This window comes from Aquarana catesbeiana, linkage group LG02 (assembly GCF_042186555.1).
Source record: "Aquarana catesbeiana isolate 2022-GZ linkage group LG02, ASM4218655v1, whole genome shotgun sequence".
NCBI lineage: Eukaryota > Metazoa > Chordata > Amphibia > Anura > Ranidae > Aquarana > Aquarana catesbeiana.
Window position 1 is genome coordinate 91,487,913 of NC_133325.1, and position 20,458 is coordinate 91,508,370.

At 42.7% G+C, this 20,458-nt stretch overlaps 1 protein-coding gene across 7 annotated transcripts in view; it reads right to left on the reverse strand.

The window, feature by feature from the left end:
- Positions 1–202: 202 nt before the first annotated feature.
- Positions 203–20,458, reverse strand: part of FNDC3A (fibronectin type III domain containing 3A) — a 459,441-nt gene continuing 439,185 nt past the window's right edge. For all 7 annotated transcript variants that reach the window (XM_073613177.1, XM_073613181.1, XM_073613178.1 and 4 more), the window contains one exon: positions 203–7,973. In XM_073613177.1, coding sequence (XP_073469278.1) covers positions 7,659–7,973 — 315 coding nt within the window. In that variant the 3' untranslated portion in view covers positions 203–7,658. The remainder of the gene's footprint in view (positions 7,974–20,458) is intronic.

A 20,458-nucleotide genomic window follows, 5' to 3' on the forward strand; every position in this document is an offset into this window, starting at 1 on the left:
TCAGCGGAGAGATCCCCCGCTGAGCAAGCAGATTTCACTTAGTGAAGGCGCCTATGTGAAAGGGGCCCAAGAGCTATGAAAATGTGGAATAGGCTCCCTGAAGACATGATGACCTCAAAGACATGGTACTTTTATTGAAGCTGTCCAATAATTTTTCAACAAAACCAGAAGAGTAAATTGGAAATAATTAGTACAAATCAAGAAAGAATTATACAACTTTTATTTTCCACGGTTTGTAAAGAATTTTGCTACATAGTTTATGTATATTTATATGAGATTTTACACTTTTTCCTTTATGAAGTCCAACGTTGTACAATTTATAGTGACATGTTTGGTAGTGTACCTATAACATTTTAAAAAGTTTAGCGTTTTTTATTTTTTGGAATGTACAATGTATGAGGTAAAATTAAGGTTACATTAATTTTTTTTAAATATTTTCTTCCTCTTTTTACCTGCAGAGTTCTGCAGTGAGTCTTAATGGTAAATACACTATTAAATGACATTTACTATCAAAAATAGGAATTCAATTTGAATTTTGCTATGAAAAAACAGGTCACGGCGGATGCACCTCCGGGTGACACTAACTTTAGACATTCAACCGCGTGGAAATTTCAGGGCAATTACACACAACCTCATTTATACTGGCCTGACATGGCACATACAGAAGGCTCTAGAAAAAAATAGATTCAATATATTGTAGTTGTCTTTGCGAACATATTAACCAATACATGAAAAGGTGACAAAGGAAAAAAAGTAAACACACGTCACAGTTCAATAGACAGAGCAATATTACCACTAGAAGACCTAAGTTCAAACATCCGTTAAAACAAAAACAGAACGATAACAAAAGAAAAACAAAAACATTCTAGTAACACATTATTTGACACAAACAATTACAATACATGCCCATTGCTATTGTAGAAACTATTCTTGAAAGATCTTCATAACACAAAAACAGCCGCTTGTTGAAACCGATAAAGAAGTGTTTACTGTAAAATTAAAAGAATATTAATCGCAACTAAATGAAAGATTAGTGAGTCACTACTTTCAGACATAATAAATTAAAAAAAAAAAAATCACAAAAATGTGTGTAGAAACAGACAAAGTAAGTGTGAATTTTTTTTTTTGTTAAATAATTTTTTTTTTTAATATAAGCCGGCAGCTTTTTGATACCTGTGCAGAGGTAACATCATACTTTAACCTGGCCGTTCGAGAACTTACGGAGGCAAGCTCACAAAACAGGAGAAAGTGCATCTTTGCGACACTGACTACATGCAGTCAACAATTTGGTACAGAATCTGGACAACATAAACATTAAACATTAGTTTTCATTTCCAAAAAAAAATTAAGCAGCTTAACAAGATTTCTGGTGCAAATTACAACATTTTGCAATTTAGGTTTTGGTGAAAGAAAGAAACAAAATTATTATTTTTAAAAACGAGGCAAAGGAAAGAAAAAAGGCTACACTAGATGCTCAGTGTTGATGGGGAGGAGAAGGTCGGCTGCAAAGGCAGAGATACGGTAAGACTAGTGGTAGCCCCTCTACATACATTGTATCTAGCTGAAAGTGCTGAAGTATACCTGAATTTTCAAAGAGTCTAAAGTTATGCCTCATGCCCTTCAAGAAACCCACAGAACTAAGTGCCACAGGGAGCCCAGGCAAGGAGGCAATGGTGAACTTTTTCGAAAGAAAATTAATATTTGGAGTTCCTGCTGCTTAAAACAAAGGAGGCTCCTGATTGAAATAAGCGCTTTTACATTGAAAGCATTATCTAAGAAACTGTTTATTAGTAGAGTAGTCCCTAGATTTGTCTGAAACAGTCTGCATTGCCATCAATCAAGTTAAAACTCAGATTCTTCCAACCTTTCTAACTGAGAATTTGAATTTACCAACTGTGAGCACCATAGCCAAGCTTTAATTGTCTGAAGGGCAGTGTTTGTGAACCACATTAGTGAACATTCCCTCAGCTCAGGACTTCTGTGTAGGATTGCTTTATGAGATTATTTACATTCCCTCAAATTATATGCGCACATTTTGGAGATAACTTAACAGGCAGTGTAAAGCTGGCCATACACAGTACATATTTTTTTCATTTAGCCACAAAAATGAGATCAATGGAGGAATACCCCCTCTCTGCCAGGACATGGTATTCTGCCAGTGGGTACTGCTGCTGTTAGAATACACTGATCAGCCACTGCAGCCAATTATAGGGCAGCTGTGGCCAATTATAGGGCATCTAGTATAGGATAGAGCTCCTGAGATAATGGATTTCTGAGCTTTCATTAAGTGCCCAGTACAAGAAGCATATAAGGTGTTCTATTTTCTTGCTTTATACCAACACCTAAGACCAAACAAGTTCAGCAGGTATGCAAGAAAAGTTCATTGATCCTTGTTAAAAGGTTTCCTCTCCTTCCCTGAGTGTTAAATGACATCCTCTAAGGACAAGGCCCTGGCTGGGTATCAGCCACAAGATTCCTAGGTTGTGCTTGCTGGTAAGCGCCCTAGTTATGTGGTGGTGGATATTCACACTGTCTGTTATACACACCAGTTTATAATGTGGAATCACCTTAGTTCCCATGTTGGACATGTTGCTGTAGACACTTATTGAGGGACGTTATGGTTATAATAGATGGACATTATTATTAATATGTATTCAAGGAGGCTGTGGGGGAAGTTGCATGCGGAAGATTTTGAATGCAGTAAGGTAAAAAACCTTCTGCCTTTACAACCACTTTAAAGATGTCTCCTTAAAAATACATGGATGCTTGGAGTTATGCTAAATCCAAGGCAGCGAGGACACGTTCAACTGTCTTGTGTTCTAGCTTCCAACTGTACAAAGATCTATAACATTCTCCTGGAAACTATATTCTAAGGCCAATATTTTAAAGGTATATGCAATTTCAAGTTGCAGTTTTTTTTTTTTTTTTTTTAAGTATAGCAGTGCTTGCAAAAGCACCAGAAAAATCAATCTATGAATTTGTCAGCCAGTTTCCATTGGACAAATTGTCTTAACATTTTTTACATCTTAAGGGAATTGAGCCATCATACACAATATGCATGCATATATTCTGTACCTGGAAACACAGTATCATTATTAAATGTGCCACATGTGTATTTCCAAATGTATGATTTTTTTAGTTTGCAAACACTAGTTCATACAAAAGTCTGTACAGCAAATTAGCTGTTAGGCCCCTTTCATATGGGGCGGACTGCGTTCCGCTTGCTTAGCAGGAGATCTGTCTGCTGATCCCCACTGAGCAGGCGGTGGACAGGTCTGAGTTTGCTCCGCTGACGCAGAGTGGACACGGACACAGCTTGCTGTTCTCTATGGGCGGGCGGATGTAAACGGACCACCTGTCCTTTTACACTTGACTGTCATCTGATCCGCTGGAAAGGGGCCCAAGTCTGACAAACACTGCCTTTTGGCTATTGATAACCCAAGGGTGACACTACATGTTCAGTTTTAATCTCATGCTGAGAGATGTCATCTTGTTTAGGTAATTACCTCATTGGCAGCACAATCATTTCAATGTGTTTCAAAGCCAAGGCCAGCAACAGGATAAGGGCTTGTATCGACAGGCTTTAGTTATTTCAGGACTGCCTTCTTCCCATATAAGTCTAAGGAAATGCAAAATCGGAGGAAGCAGGTCAACTGCACCTGCAATGGATTCTAAACATCAAAAGCACCCTACATTTGCCCATTGAAGACCATTAACGCTGGCTCAAAATATTCAGTTGCATCAGATTAAAAAATGCCAATGTAGTATGTCTATCTAATTCTAAGAAATGTTATGACCTGAGGTATAAGCTTTCAGATACATGTAGATCCAGTGTTGAGGGGCTTTGAGCTTATTTATTGAGTGGGCTTTTCATATCAGTTTTCGCTCATTTATTGAAAGGTGCATTTGACCTGCACTTGCCTGACTTACATTTGAACTGCTTTAACCTCTTGTGTAGTCCTATAGACTTGTATAGGGAAAGTAACAGTTTTGACACAAGCAATGCTTGTTGACATAAGCCCTTACTGTAATGCATATCTTTAGTTTACATGATTGAAGGGTCCTCATACATAAAAGTATATATTTATAAAGGTTAATGGTCAGCATTTACACCCATCAGCCATAACAATATGACCAATCACAGGTAAAGTAAATAACATGGATTATCTTGTTACAATGGCACCTGAAAGTGGGTGGAATATATTAGACAGCAAGTGTCCCTGAAGTGTCTCCCTATGTGTTGATAGCAGAAATAATGGACAAGCGTAAGGATTTGAGCAACTTTGACAAGCACCAAATTGTAATGGCTAGATGACTGGGTCGGAGCAACTCAAACTGCAGCTCTTGTGGGACGTTCCTGGTCTGCAGTGGTCAGGACATACCAAAAGTGGTCAATGGAGGGAAAACCAGTGACATGGTAATGGGCGGCCAGGGCTTATTGATACATGTGGGGAGAGAAGACTGACCCATGTAGACCAGTCCAAGAGAAGAGCCACTGTAGCTCAGATTGCTGAAAAAAGTTATTTTTGGCTCTGATAGAAAGGAGTCAGCACACACAGTGCATCATAGTTTGATACGTATGGAGCTGTGCAGCCACAGACTGGTGTGGGGGTGCCCATGCAGACCTGTGCCCACAACCAAAGGCACCTACATTGGGCATGTGAACATAAGAACTAGGCCACAGAGCAATGGATGTAGGTGGCCTGGTCTGGTGAATTCAAGAATGGTTTGAGGAATACAACAACCAATTTGAGGTGTTTACTTGATTTCCAGATCGCAATTCAATCAAGAATCTGTGGGATGTGCGGGAAAACAAGTTTGATCCATGAAGGGCCCGTCTTGCAACTTACAGGACTTAAAGGATCTGCTACTGATGGCTTGGTGCCAGATACCACAGCATACCTTCAGAGGTCTAGTGGAGTCCGTGCCTTGATGGGTTATGGTGGGTGGTCATAATGTTATGGCTGATCAATGCAAAGGTTTGAGTAATTTTTTTTTTTTAAATCCTTCCTTTCCACTGTGGCCAGGTTTTTTATTTTAACCAGTTACAACAGCAGTTACAACAGATTTTCCAACCTATCAGATTAAACTTTGTTATGCAGTTTTAACTGAAAACAGCCAAATGGGGGTACATTATCTCAGATTTAGGGAAACCATTAAAAAACAGCCATAGGGGTGTCTACTATAAAGAAATGCACATTTATACGATATCAGTGTACATGTCCATAGCAGAATCTTTCAGAAGCGATACAGACTGTCTAATGTCTATTACATTAAATCTACCCAACAGGAACATCTATTGACAGCAGAAATTTTATTTTGACTAAAACCATCTAGTTAAAAACTAACTTTCTTGATCCCACCAGCAGCAGGCTTCCAAGTTAAAGGAACACCACTCAACAAAAATGGTGTTGTATAAACAGCTCTAGTTATCTAATCTAAAACAGTGTGTTTAAAAGTACCTATACTGGTACAGAAACATCTGACAGCAGGCTCAATTCATTAAGCTGTAAAGAGAGGTCATAGGATGACAGTTGTCAGTTTCTTCCAATGGAAATACTGAACAGGAAGTAAGCTCCCATCTAAGCCACCTTTGTTTTGGAAAAAAATGCATTCCTACTATTAACAATTTTAAAACCTCTTTCACAGAAACCAGTTAATGGAAATCATTTAAAGATGAATTACAGGCATGGATATTTTTACATAGTCACATTGATCCAGCTTGGACCAATGTAACTATGCATATAACAGATGTGTGGGATTTCCCTGGAAGCTGGAAATGTCTGTAGTAAGTATTGCTACTACAGTGATCGCCAATAGTTTCTGTGTGCCCTGCCGAGTGGCTGCCCTTCTAAATTGTGAACACAGAAGGTCAAGTGCTTGGCATGGGCGCCATTCAGAGAAAACTTTGCATGCTCTTAATCAATGTAAATCATTCTCTGATTGGACAAAGTGAAGAGGCAGGGCTGTGATGTCACAATCTCGGCACGGGACCTGGAAGATAGTTGAGATCACCATAGTAGTGTCTACTACAGTGATTTCCAGCTTGCAGGGGAATCCCCCAGCTATTGTATATGTATAGTTACAATTTTAAACTATGCAAAAATATACATTCCTGGAATTCATGTTTAATTTTGATGTAATTGGCCGTGAGTTAATATCTTTTGCAGTTATTCTCCCCATCCTGTGCCCTTGCTTGATGTAACTATCTTGCCTTGTCCCCGATACTTCAAAGATGCACACAGAAGGTAAATCCTGCTTAAGGCAGACAATCAGGCTTAGCTTTAAGGGTTAGACTTAGAACTTAGGAAGAGTGTTAGCCTTAAGCAGCCCATATACAGAGTGAATTTCTTTCACTTGATTCCCCCCATCAACACAGTGTTGACAGGGGAATCCCCCCGCTGAGCCATTGCATTTCCCCTGCCGGGAGAAGACAGCGATTATTGCTAGCAGTTATACTAGCCGCTAGCGATATCGTATGTTGGTTGATAAACTTGGTACATTCAGCCTGCCCATACATGGTTCGAATCCCGCTGAACTGGCCGAGATTTGAACCGTCTAGGGCCGGCCTTAAGCTTTAGGTCAACATGAGGGCACCCTTAATTAAGCAAATGACCAGCAACTACTGCACAAATGCAAAGAACCATATCTCCATAATCCTTTTTCTGTATAATGTCCATGTGCCAGAAGCAATTCATTGTTTTAAGCAGCAGAAAGTGCCCTATGACATAACATCTTTTGTTCAAAAAGGTGTTTCATCCAGTTTAGATAAAATGGTTGTTAGCCGTATCTTAAAAAGCAAGTAAATGTAAACCTGCGTAGTCTTAAAAAGGGACAATGCTTATCCAAAATTGCAAGGCATAATGTATCTACTGAAAGATTTCTGATTAGGCAGATTTTACCAGTTGTGCCATTTTTACACCGTTAATATACATATACAGGCAAGGCATAATAATTCTACTGAAAGATTTCTGATTAGGAAGATTTCACCAGTTGTGCCATCTTCATACCATTAATATATAAAATAAATATCTTCCATAAGATTAAAAGCTTTTTTATCTATATTTTTCTTTTTTGTTTATCATGAATCTGGCATGATTATCTAGAATTCCATTTTTTTTTTTTAACTGCCTGAGTTAAACCTCCAAAAATGAATCACTGTATTCAGATTAGCAGAAACCCTGCTACCTCCTACAAGTGGCAATGTGCCAGGTGGTAACAGGGTAGAATTAAGACAAAGAGGAGGTAGAAGTACAATGCCAATATCACTTTCATAACACCCCCTTAATCATTTTTTGCAGCACTTGAGGTGACCTTTAAATATAGCTCACTCTACATATCATTCTTGCACAAAACAAAACTTAACTGTGAAAGTGAGAATCGTTGGATGTATGTAAACATCACACCGGATGGCGATAGTAAGAGCCGAGGTCTGTCAGGCTTGTGCCTTCATGACCTAGGATATATATGATGGTAGAAGCACTGTGGCAGACAAAGGAGACAACATGACATGCTACGGTAGTCTGGACATTGTGCTAGATACCACCATGTTTTTGAAAAAAAGAACTCAGAAAAAAAATAATAATCAATTCTTTCCTTCTAAGATGCAAAGTAAAAAAATAATGTACGTGATTCAAGGTGGATGAACTGGCTTTCCTTCACTTTATGACAAAGTACTGTATGATGAAGGCAATCAGGATGGAGAAAGTAGCAAAAAGCACAAGGATGACGGCAGCGCACTGCTCGTCACTGAGCGTCCTTGTTGTCCTTGTGGGTTCAGTAATGTCTTTGCTGGTGTTGGATTGGGACTCATTCCTGTGTGAAATGAAAAGGACTGTGGCACTGTAAGGACCAGATAAGTCCTGTAGTCCAGCAGCATCTTGGCACTGGCGAATGGCACATACACGAAATCGGTATTCACAGTTCAAATGGAGGGCAGAGTATCGGTAAGATGTATTGGGTCCCTTGTATGCCTTAGAGAAAAAGAGAAAGAAAAAAAAAAAAAAAAAAAAAAGGAAATGTGAGCAAGAAAGCTATGCAATATCAACAGTAACTTGAAATATGCCGACATTGGGCAGTTTTCTATGTACCCACCAAACAAATGTACACATATCTAAGAGAATCAGAATCATAGTTCACCTTGAAAGTATAAGATTCTGTGTGTCAGGACTTCAGTGGAAATTTTTTTTGTTCTCTAAAAGATCCAGCAATGAATACCCTGCTCAGTAAATCCAGTCTCATTCTGAGCTCATCTAATACGCACCAGTTAGTGAATATGCAGGTTGGGCGGAAAAATCCTTACTACGAGCAACTAGTTAGAGAAGCTCAAATTGTTTAGGACATAGATACGTTTAGGAGGAAGATCAAGGTAAGAAACTTGTGGTTAAAGTGGAACTACAGACACAAATTACCATACAGTCTATGCTAAAGTCTGCCTTAACATTAAAAGGGTAACTCCACTTTCGTGGGAAAAAAAATAGCAACTTAAGAAAAAATATTATAGCGTATACAATTGCGACACAAGTCATATTGTAATTAAATGTCACTGTAATTTTCTGAAAATGCAATATGGCTACCTGGTGTTGTTCTGTACACAGATTGTGTACTGACCACCCCCCAGAAACATCACTTCCTGCTTGTGTGATTCATTCACCAATTTTGCCAGAAGTCTGCCTAAGATACAAGTCAGATTTCTGGCATCTCCTGCAAAAATGTTTTTATTTTTGGTGAGATGCTCCCAATAGGAACACATCTAAAAGGTATGCAGGCCCAGCAGCTTTCCTCATTAGTGCCCCGCAGCTGCACAACTGACTGATATTTATAAAACCACCCCCATTAGACTCACTCAGCGCAGAGGAACCAACAGGGATTTCTTCAAAATAACAAAAAGTAGGATTCTGCAACAAAGGCTGTAATCGTCCTTGCAATGTACATAGATCACCCAGGGGAGAGTGTTTTGTCTTCTGAACAAAAGTGAAGTTACGCTTTAAGACAGCTGTTTTTGTTTTTCTGAATCTCCTCACCCATTATTACTTGCTGATCCTTCCACAGATCTGTTATTTTTCCACTTGCTATAAAAAGGGCAACAATGCTGTTCAGTCCACAGTGAAATTGTGCAGCAGCATTGTCACCCTGTGAATAGGGTATTCTTAGATTTGAGTTTAAATGGACTTTAAGTAGGCGACAATTAAAGACTAGCTGAAAGTGCCACTAAACTCTGGTTTAAAAAAAAAAAAAAAAAATCGAATCAAGTATGTATTTATAACGCAAAAGTACCTTCTATGGCTCTCAGCCTCCTGTATGAAGAAATGCAGTCATCCTATCTTGCCCACTTCTGAGATGGATTAGAGACTACTTTGGAATCTTTAGTGTACATAGTGCAGTGCACATTATCTCAAATATTGTGGTATTATAGTGATTCTATGAGGTGACATGGTTAGGCTGTGTGAAAGGGATTGTACTCAGCTGTTCCCATAACTGCCTTGGGTATTGCAACAATAAAGTGTGGGCATCTGCCACTCTAAAAGCACTATTTTCACTATTCTATTCAGCAATGAATACCTTCAGTTCTGACTATTAGGAAAACTGCCAGCACAAACAACTCACTTGTGATGCTGCAGGTCATAGACAGAATATTCCTTAAAGAAGCTGTAAAGGCAGAAGTTTTTTTATTGTAATGCATTCCATGCATCAAGATTTAAATCTTCGGTGTGCAGCAGCCGCCCAGCACCCCCCTAATACTTACCCGAGCCTGCTCTATCCACTGATGTCCACGAGTCCTTTGGCCTTCCGGGATCCCCCTTCTGGTTGGTTGAGACACAGCAGCGGCGCCATTGGCTCCCGCTGTTGTCAAAGTCAGTTAGCAAATCAGGAGAGAGAGGGCGGGGCTGAATGGCAGGACCGTGTCAGAATGGATACACGGAGCTGCAGCTCAGCTCGTGTGCCCCCATAGCAAGCTGCTTGCTTTGGGGGCACTCGACAGGGAGGGAGGGGCCCCAAAGCAAGCGAAGAGGGACCGGAGAAGAGGAGGATCCGGGCTACTCTGTGCAAAACTAACTGCACAGAGCAGGTAAGTATGACATGTTTGTTATTAAAAAAAAAAAAAAAACACAAGACTTTACAATCACATTAACCACTTTATTGCCATTTTTTCCACATATGTTAAAATGTACATTTTAAGTGATTCTAAAGGAGGGTGTTTTTTCTTTGAATAACAAACATGTTACTGTATACTTACCTGCTCTGTGCAATGGTTTTGCACAGAGCAGCCCTGATCTTTTTGACTCCTCCCCCCTGCCGAGTGCCCACAAGAATAGGATTTTTGTACTCACCGTAAAATTAATTTCTCTGAGTTCATCGATGGAACCGCGCTCCATTAATCCTGACTATAGGGTTATATGGCCTTCTGCGGGAGTAGGACTAGGCAGAACAAAAAACTTGGCTACACCCATGGGCCCTCCTCAGCTGGTATATAACCCCCTCTTTGCTATAGGTATTCAGTTTAGTAGAAAGCAGTATTAGAAGTATCAAAAGCTCCTTAGAGTGGTGGGTGCTGTGTCTGTGGAACTCAGAGAAATGTATTTTACAGTGAGTACAAAAATTCTACTTTCTCTTTAGTTCATCAACGGACACAGCACTCCATTAATCTCGACTATAGGGGTGTCCAAAAGCATTGCCAAAGGGAAAATGAGGGGCGGGGGAAAATAACCCAAGGCTAAACACAAGAGCCCTAACTGGGTCACAGGAGCTCCATATGAAATAAAAAATGTAAAGAAAAAACACCCCTCAAGAGGGAACAGCCCCTCAAACAGCAGCTTGCAAAACCTTGCAGCCAAAAGAAGCATCCGCAGATGCCAAAATATCTACTTTGAAGAATTTGGTGAAAGTATGCACCGACGACCAAGTGGCCATCTTGCAAACCTGAGATATTGACGCTTGATGGACAGAAGGCCCAAGAAGTACTAAGCTTCCAAGTAGAATGCACCGTGACAGGGAAAGGAGGAACCCGACCTTTATCAGAATAGGCCTGAGTCACTATCTGTCTGATCCATCTGGAGATGGTAGCCTAAAAAGCGGCCAGTCCTTTCCTTGGTCCTTGTGTAACCACAAAAAGCGAGCCAGAAAGGACTCCGTGGCTGAAAGATACACCAGAATTGCTCAAACCACATCCGCGGCATGCAAAGCAAATTCCCTGGGATGAGCTGGCTTAGGACAAGGAAGGCAACACAATGTCCTCATTCAAAAAGAAGTCCGAGACAACTTTAGGTATGAACGATGGACAGTGATGAAGAACCACCTTCTCTCTATGGACCACCAAATAGGGACTATGACAGGATAATGCCAACTCCGACACCCTACGGGCCGATGTAATAGCCACCAAGAATCCCACCTTCTGGGACAACGTAGGCAAGGGAATCTCCAGAAAATTCTCAAATGGAGGTCTCTGGAGAACCGAGAGCACCAAGTTTAAATTCCACGGCGGCAAAAGAGACCGTATAGGCAGAACCACACCAAGAAATGTACGCTTTTCACATACAATTGTATATCTTGATATAAGTAAACTTCCTCTCCTTCAACATAGTAGGGATCACTGATCCAGACAGACCTCTATGCCTCAATACCTGGCTTTAAACAGCCAAGCCATCAAAACTAGCGACTGTAAAGCTCAGCCTATGGGACAACTGGTCCTCTCTGGGAGATAGCCCCCGAGGGACATTTACAGCCACCCGAATGACCAGAAGACCTTCGTGCCCGAGATTTCTCAAAGGAACCGTGGAAAAAGCTAGAGAAGAGGAAGGTATTGGCCCCCGAGTGGCACTAGGACGACTGCGGCATCTACCAGAGGAACCCTTAATCTCTCCACAAACTGAACCTGCTGAAGAAGCCGCGTACAGGCCTAAGCAAATGGAAATGCCTTGAAGGTGGACACCACCAGGCCCAGCACCTGTATGCAAGTCGGGAGAGAAGACTAGCTAAAAATAGGGGTGTTCTGTGCAAATGGTTATATGGATACTGTAATGAGAGCGGTGGGCGTGGTGCTGCTCTATCAATATGTGTGTTTGAAAGTGTTATTGCTGGTATACCTATTTTGATAAACTCTGACTATCATATACCACAAATAAAACACATTGTGTACATTTAACAGGCACTATAAAAATATATGACAATCCGAATAAATTCCTTCCAATAAAGTGACAAGTGCTGATTGATGTGAAAAATAACATGTGCAAACTTGCAATAATAAATAAATGAATTGAAATCAATCAACCAATTGATAACTGGTGAAATCTCTCATCACAGTGATTTCTAATCAATGTGTGAATAAACAAGTACTGGTAATAGTAATCAGTCCTTTTATATGTTGAAATGATGTAACCCACATTCAGGCTGGGTTCATGTCATCGCTGCATGCGGCTTACAGCAGGGGTCCGGTGTGTCCTGGTTCACCGTTTCAGATCAGAATACAGCCAGAATTTTTGGCTGAATTCGTACCTGAAACGGACCAAAAGACGCACAGGGCTCCCGTGCAAATTCGCACCTGAGGCGCAGCGAAGATATGTGAACTGGCTCCATAGAGAGCTGGTCAAAATCTCTGGCTATTGCAAACTGAATGTGGGTAACCCGCATCCAATTCGCAATGGTGTGAACCCAGCCTTGTAGTCAAAGTGACTAGTGCCTTTTATATGCTTGTAAACATATTGAAAGCGCAGGTACTCCACGCCATGCTCCCCTATGTTAATGCACTCACCAAAGAGCTCTCCCCTCAAGTGGACTTCAGCATCATTGCGTCACTTCCTGTTTGGTTCGTGGAACACATGGAAAACCAGGACTTCCCAGGTCTGTCTATTGATTTTTTAACAAATGTAAGCGCATATATGTATGTTTTTACACGGATTAAAAGAAGTTAAAACGTTATTGCACTACAGAATGTCATTTCTCTTTGCATATACTGCATTTACTGAGGTGAAGTGGCCGATTGTATAAGTAAACAAGGATATACGTATCACTATTTTACTATCAGATATATCAGTCTGGATGTCACACCACTTCCTCAAACTTAATCTATCCAAAACCGAACTTAACATTTTTCCTCCCCCACGTGCCTCTTCCCCTGATCTCTCGGTCAAAATTAATGGCACAACTATCAGCCCATCCCCACATGCCAAGGTACTAGGAGTAGTCCTAGACTCTGAACTCTCCTTTAAGCCCTATGTCCAATCACTGTCCAAATCTTGCTGCCTCAACCTCCAGAACATCTCGAAAATACGCCCCTTTCTAACCAATGACACAACAAAGCTCTTAATTCACTCCCTGGTCATCTCTCGCCTCGATTACTGCAACTCCCTCCTGGCCTACCTCTGCATACTCTATCCCCCCTTCAGTCCATCATGAATGCTGCTGCCAGACTCATCCACCTTACCAACCGCTCTGTCAATCCCTCCACTGGCCTCCGCTCACCCAACAAATTAAATTAAAAAAACTAACAACTACCTACAAAGCAATCCACAACTCTGCCCCCAGCTACATTACTGACCTAGTCTCAAAATACCAACCTAATCGTTCTCTTCGTTCTTTTCAAGACCTCCTGCTCTCTAGCTCTCTCATCACCTCCTCCCATGCTCATTTCCAGGACTCTTCCCGAGCCTCTCCAAGCCTATGGAACTCCTTACCCCAATCTGTCCATCTATCTCCTACACGATTAGCTTTTAGACGATCCCTGAAAACCCTCCTCTTCAGAGAAGCCTATCCTACCCACACCTAACAACTGTATTTTCATGTCCATCTGATCATCCCCCACAGCTACTCCCCTTTGTTCCACTTGACCCTCCTTTCTAGATTGTAAGCTCTAACGAACAGCGCCCTCTGATCCCTCCTGTATTGAATTGTATTGTAATTGTACTGTCTTCCCCGATGTTGTAAAGCGCTGTGCAAACTGTTAGTGCTATATAAATCCTGTATAATAATAATAATATACACCAACAAGCATCTGTGACCCAAATGCAGCAGTTCGGCTGCGGAGGCGTGATACTGTCACTTTGACTCTGAATGTTGGTTACATCATTTTAACATATAAAAGGACTGATTACTATTACCAGGACTTTATTCACACATTGATTTGAATCACTGTGAGATATCACAAGTTATAAATTGGTTAATTGATTTCAATTCATTTAATTTATTATTGATGGTTTGCACATAATATTTTTCACATTGATCAGCGCTTGTCACTTTATTGAAAGGACTTTATTTTATGACACCTGTTATATGTACACAATGTGTTTTATTTGTGGTAAATAAAGTTAGTCACAATATATCAAAATAGGTATACCAGTAGAGCTCCATGCACACTGGTTTAAAAAAATATTGCTTCTACAGGAGTTTTTTGTTCTGCCTGTAGAAGCAGCTCAATATTATCCTATGTGTCCATGCACATTAGGTCGTTAAGAGGCATATTTTGAGTTTAACGTTTAGAGGCAGAAAAAAAAAACCCTTCTGGTTTGCGTTTCTGCTTGGAGCTTGGAGGCAGAAAAAAAACGTAAAACTCTCCTAAAATCGTTTAAAACTTTGTACAAAACAATGCTCTATATGAGTGTTTTTTTTACTGCCGAGAGAACAGACTTTTTTTAAGCCCAGTGTGCATTGAGCCTAATAGCACTTTCAAACACCCATACCCATAGAGAAGCGCCACACCCACTATTTTCCCTGTTTCTCGGTAGAGAAGACTGTCAGCGTGACAGCAGCCGGCGAATCACGGCCTGTAGTTCCCAAAGTTTGACCAGAAGAACCACCCTGGTCAACATTAAATCAAGTAAGACCCAGGTGATTAAATTTCCTGGACGTGGATAGGAGGGGCCTTGGGTAATTTGGACGTCACCCGAACCTTTTCAGGAATTATAACTGCACAAGAAGATTCAGGGCCTAAAAACCCCAAAACAGACGAACTTGCCCCATTCTTTGGTACCCCCAAAAGGATAATTTTGTGAATCTCCTTGACACTTATGAAAGAGGTCCATGAGTCCGTAAACCAGCCAAGATGTCCCCCCACCCCAGTTATAGGTGAGGGCAGACCTTCATGCTGAAGGGGTCTTGTCTGCAGGTCCGGAGAAGCCAGCTCTAGGCTTACCAGACCAAGGTTGCTTGGAACCTCAGAGGGAAGACATGAAAGGTCTATTTCCCTTATCTGCAGTCCCAGAAGTACGAAAAAACTTATGGGCGGCTGAGGAGGGCCCACGTCTGCGACGAGGCTTCTTCCCTTTTCTAGACTGTGGCAGGAAGGTACCCCCCCTCCCGTGAGAACCTTAATGATGTCATCCAGAGTAGCCCCAAACAAGCGATCGCCTTGAAAGGGCAGATCGATGAGAGCTTTTTTGGAGGCTTGGTCTGCAGACCAATTCTTGAGTCACAGCATGCGCCTAATCACTACCGCTGAAACGGAAAGCTTGGACAGCACGGGAGACACATCCAAAGATGCATCACATATAAACTGCAGCCCCTGGACCAACTGGTTCGACAGATCAACCTGCTCCTTCCCCAGACTTTAGCGCAAAAGTTTGCCCCATTCAGTTAGGGTCTGAGATACCAGGGCCAAGGCCAGGACCGGTCGCAATGCCTAACTTGCCATAGTAAACATACTGCGTGCCACCGACTCCGCTTTCCTATCGGCCGGGCCTTTAAAAGGATGGGGAATCCTATACTGGGATCATGGTTGCTTTATTCAACTTGGAAACAGGAGGGTCCACCACTGGTGGACTGGTCCACTTTTTAAAAAGTGATTCCTCAAAAGGATAATGTACTGCAAATTGTTTGGGGACCACAAAGGGTTGCTCCCACTTCTTATAGACAATACTGTCAAAATAAGGAAGATAAGGAAACACCTTAGCTGTACGAGGCATCTTGTGTGTACCAAAAGGGACAGCCACGTCCATGGTCACAATAGCCATGGCCACCATTTTTAAAGTCTCACGCACAAGTGCATCCATCAGCGTTTTCTCATTCGCTACTGCGACCGCGGAGGAGTCACCCTCATCATCGGATGGATCAGGGAGCGTGAGATCAAGTCCCACTGGACAGGCCACGTCCACACCAGACTCAGAATCAGATGAGACAGAGAGAGCAGGAGAAGACGGAGGATGCTTCCTGCTAGGCCTTTGCCCACACGCCACTTCCACCTGGGATAACAAGGACTGTAGGACTGCCATCAGAGCATCAATGGGGAGCTGAGGTTCCGAGGGACCTGGCGCCACCATGAGGGGGTCAGTGGGGGAGATGTAACCCTGAGGCTCCATAGGACAAGGGAGAACCCTCAGCAACAAAAAAGTTTTGGCACCGCTATGGACAACCCCCCCCCCCACACACACACACACACACACACACACTCACTCAGGGCACTGTCAGGAGCATCTAGGAGCTCCTCATTTCAGCATCCGGGGTTTTGGCTATGGCACTCTCCCTGTTTGTCCACCTGCAAGGTGATTAATGTAATCAGTCTCTGGGTGGAAACCAAAAACCTGTTATTTCCCTGCCAAACCCTCACTCGCGTGCTTGTGATAGAGTGATACGTGTGTTATTTCTGATCAAGCCCCCCCCCCCACCCCCCGTGTCTGTCTGTCCTGCTAGATTGGATTTCCCTGTGTATGACCCTAGACCAGATTTAGGAGTATTCCCTGAACTCAGCCTGCCTTTTACTTGGACTGTCATAGAACCACGCTATCTGTCTTCCAAGCGCAAGTACCGGTTTGCTTCGCTCAGTTCGCGCCTGCCCTAGTGTGGTGGCCAGGCACTATAGCATTGTGTATAAGACCTAGGGGCAACCGAGTCCCTTATGGGAAAGGGGGCTGCTATAGGTGAGGAACACAGTAGCCAGCTATAGTGTCTGACCACCTGCATTGGGGTAGATGTAACAGGCACTTGCTAGCAGAGAGAGAGAAAGGGACCCCCAAGGACTCACCGCTACCAGCCAGAGGAGCGCTGTATGTTCGGACCCAGCAGCTTGCCATGTGCTAGCAGTCCCTATATCCGGGAGAAGGAAGAGGCTTTGGCAGTCTCCAGCATCATGCTGGACAAAGGGAAAATGGCCGCTGTGACACCACAGACCATCAAAACATGGCCGCCGGCCAAAGACCAAACAAAACCAAGGGAAAATGGCGGCCGCGACATCACTGACCACACAAACATGGCTGCCCGCCAAAGACCAAACCAATGGAAAACGGAAGCCGAACGCTGCTAAATGCTGGCAGGCCGGGAAGCCACACAGGAGTCTCTGCTGCGCCCTCTGCACTGAGACCCCCACCAGACCCCAGGTACTGCACCCCATACGTTTTAAGGCAGTGCATTCACTCCCATATGAGCCCCCACACCTCCCCGAGAACATTCGCAGAGGGGAGATGTGGGGCAAAAATGCCCGGTTTAACTGAGGGATTGGGATGGGAGGGAGGAGGAAACCTGCAGACAGGTCTGACAATCCCTGGAGGGTACCCGCCGTCCACCCCACCCCACACAATGAGGAGAGGGGGGACTGTACTTAACTCTCCATGGATGCGGGTATCGTTCCAGACAGAACCTTTCGCCACCAAAGTGCGGGCCTGTCGGCCAGGGGATGCTACGAATCACACCAGAGCCCGGTTGTATTTGACCCTGCGAGACATTTCGCTCGTGGGACAACCTCCGTCCATTGAGGCTTTGTCGCGGCTGACCTAGTGTGTAGCTGTGGTCTGCACACATTTGCTGGCCGGACTGGGGAGACCACAGGATCTAGATTATCCAGCCTGTCGCCCAGCCCGGCAGTTGATTGTAGATCTCCCAGGAGAAAAAAGCAAAAAGATGCATGGAAGGAGAAAAAAAAGCAAAAAGATGCATGGAAGGAGAAAAAGGCAAAAATTGCTATAACCAAAAGATCCCAGCAGGGAGCCTAGGGCTTCGCTCCTGGCCAGACAGAAACAAACTGAATACCTAGACAGAAACAAACTGAATACAGATAGCAGAGAGGGGGTTATATACCAGCTGAGGACGGCCCATGGGCATAGCCAAGATTTTTGTTCTGCCTAGTCCTACTCCTGCAGAAGGCAATATAGCCCTATAGTCAGGAGTAATGCAGCACTGTGTCTGTCAAACTAAAGAGAAAGAAAGCCTCTTGCTATGGGGGCACTTGAGCAAGCTAGCTCCCGAGCCACGCCCCCACTCTCCGCATTGGCTCACTGGCTGTGATTGACAGCAGTAGAAGCCCATGACTCCCCTGCTGTATGAGCCAATGAGGAGAGCGACCTGGGAGAGCTGCTTCTCTTGCATACATTGCTGGATCGAGATGAACCTCAAGTATAAGGGGGATGAGAGAGGAGCTGCACACACAAGGTTTTTTTTAACTTAACCGCTTGCCGACCGATCTATAGCCGAATGACGGCTACAGCGCGGCTCGATAACTCTGGCGTACATTGACGTCCTCTCAGAATCGCACTCCTGCACGCCCCCGGGAATATCCGTGACCGCCGGGTCGCATCACGGATCACGGTATATGGCCGCTGACAGCGACCACTTGTAAACAAACCGGTGTCATATCCGGTTCATCTCTCTCCTCTCTGTACCGTGTGAGTGGAGAGGGGAGAGATCGGTGGCAGCATCGCTGTGGGCTGGATGTGTAGTGTCCATAGCGCTATGTGACAATTCCTGCCTCATCCAGCCATGCTTAGCCATCCCATCTATCCCCATCCATAATCAGCAATACTCAGCCATCCATCCATGCTCAGCCATCCATCCATACTCGGCAATACTCATCCATCCATCCATACTCAGCAATACTCATCCATCCATCTATACTCAGCCATCCATGCTCATCCACCCATCCATACTCAGCAATACTCATTCATCCATCCATACTCAGCAATACTCATCCATCCATCCTCAGCAATACTCATCCATCCATCCTCAGCCATCCCATTCACCCCCGTCCATACCCAGCCGTACTCAGCCACTCATTCATGCTCAGTCATCCCATCCATACTCAGCCATCCCCATCCACGGCTCATCCATCCCCATTCATGTCATCCATGCCACATCAGTTCTCATCCATGCCACTGCAGTGCCTCACAAAAAAGTGTAATAGGTAGTCAAATTAGATTTGACATTTATGCCCCTAGAACACCTGATGGTGCCCCCTGCATGTTGGGCCTCTCTATGTGGCCAGGCTGTGTAAAAGTCTCCCATATGTGGTATCGCTGTACTCAGGAGGAGTAGGAGAATCCATTTTGGGGTGTAATTTTTGGTATGTACATGCTATGTGTTAGAAATATTGTATAAATGGACAACTTTGAGTAAAAAAAAAAAAAAAGCGTTTTCATTTTCTTCACACATTTTCCAAAAACTTGTAGCAAAAAATGACATGTTCAAAAGACTCATTATGCCTCATAGATTATACATTGGGTTGTTTTCTTTTCAAAATGGGGTCGTTTTTGGGGCGTTTCCATTGTCCTGGTGCTCCAGGGCCTTCAAAAGTGTAAGAGGTAGTCAAGAAATTATATGTGTAATTTATGCTCCAAGAATGCCTGATGGTGCTCCCTGCATGTTGCGTCTCTGTATGTGGCCACGCTGTGTAAAAGTCTCACACATGTGGTATTGCTGTACTCAGGAGGAGTAGCAGAATGTGTTTTGGGTGTAATTTGTGCTATACATATGCTGTGAGAAATAACCTGCTAATATAACAATTTTGTGAAAAAAAGAAAGAAAAAAAAATCTTGATTTTGCAAAGAATTGTGGGAAAAAATCACAACTTGGAAAAACTCACTAAATACATTGGAATGTCTACTTTCCAAAAAGGGGTTATTGGGGGGTATTTGTACTTTCCTGGTTTGTTAGGGTCTCAAGAAATTAGATCAGTACATCAGGTGTGATCAATTTTCAGAGATCGGCATCATAGCTTGTGGACTCTAACTTTCACAAAGACCAAATAATATACACAGATTTTACCAAAGATATGTAGCAGTATAAATTTTGCCCAAAATTTATGAAGAAAAATGACTAATTTGCAAAATTTTATAACAGAAACAAAGAAAAATTCCTTTTTTTTTTTTTTTTTTTTTTTTACAGAATTTTCGGTCTTTTTTCTTTTATAGCGCAAAAAATAAAAAATCCATCTGTGATTAAATACCACCAAAAGAAAGCTCTATTTGTGTGAAAAAAAAGGAAAAATTCATATAGGTACAGTGTTGCATGACTGAGTAATTGTCATTCAAAATGTGAAAGCACCAAAAACTGAAAATTGGTCTGGTTAGGAAGGGGGTTTCAGTGCCCAGTGGTCAAGTGGTTGATGCATACAATGCATTATGGTAAAAAAAAACCTTAGGGCTCTAGAACCATATTTAGCCTGGGTTCACACATATAAGCCATCAGAAATTGCATGTGATTCACACCGCATTGCTGTGCGGATCAAATGCGATGTCTGTTCAATGCGAATTCAACCACACAGTTG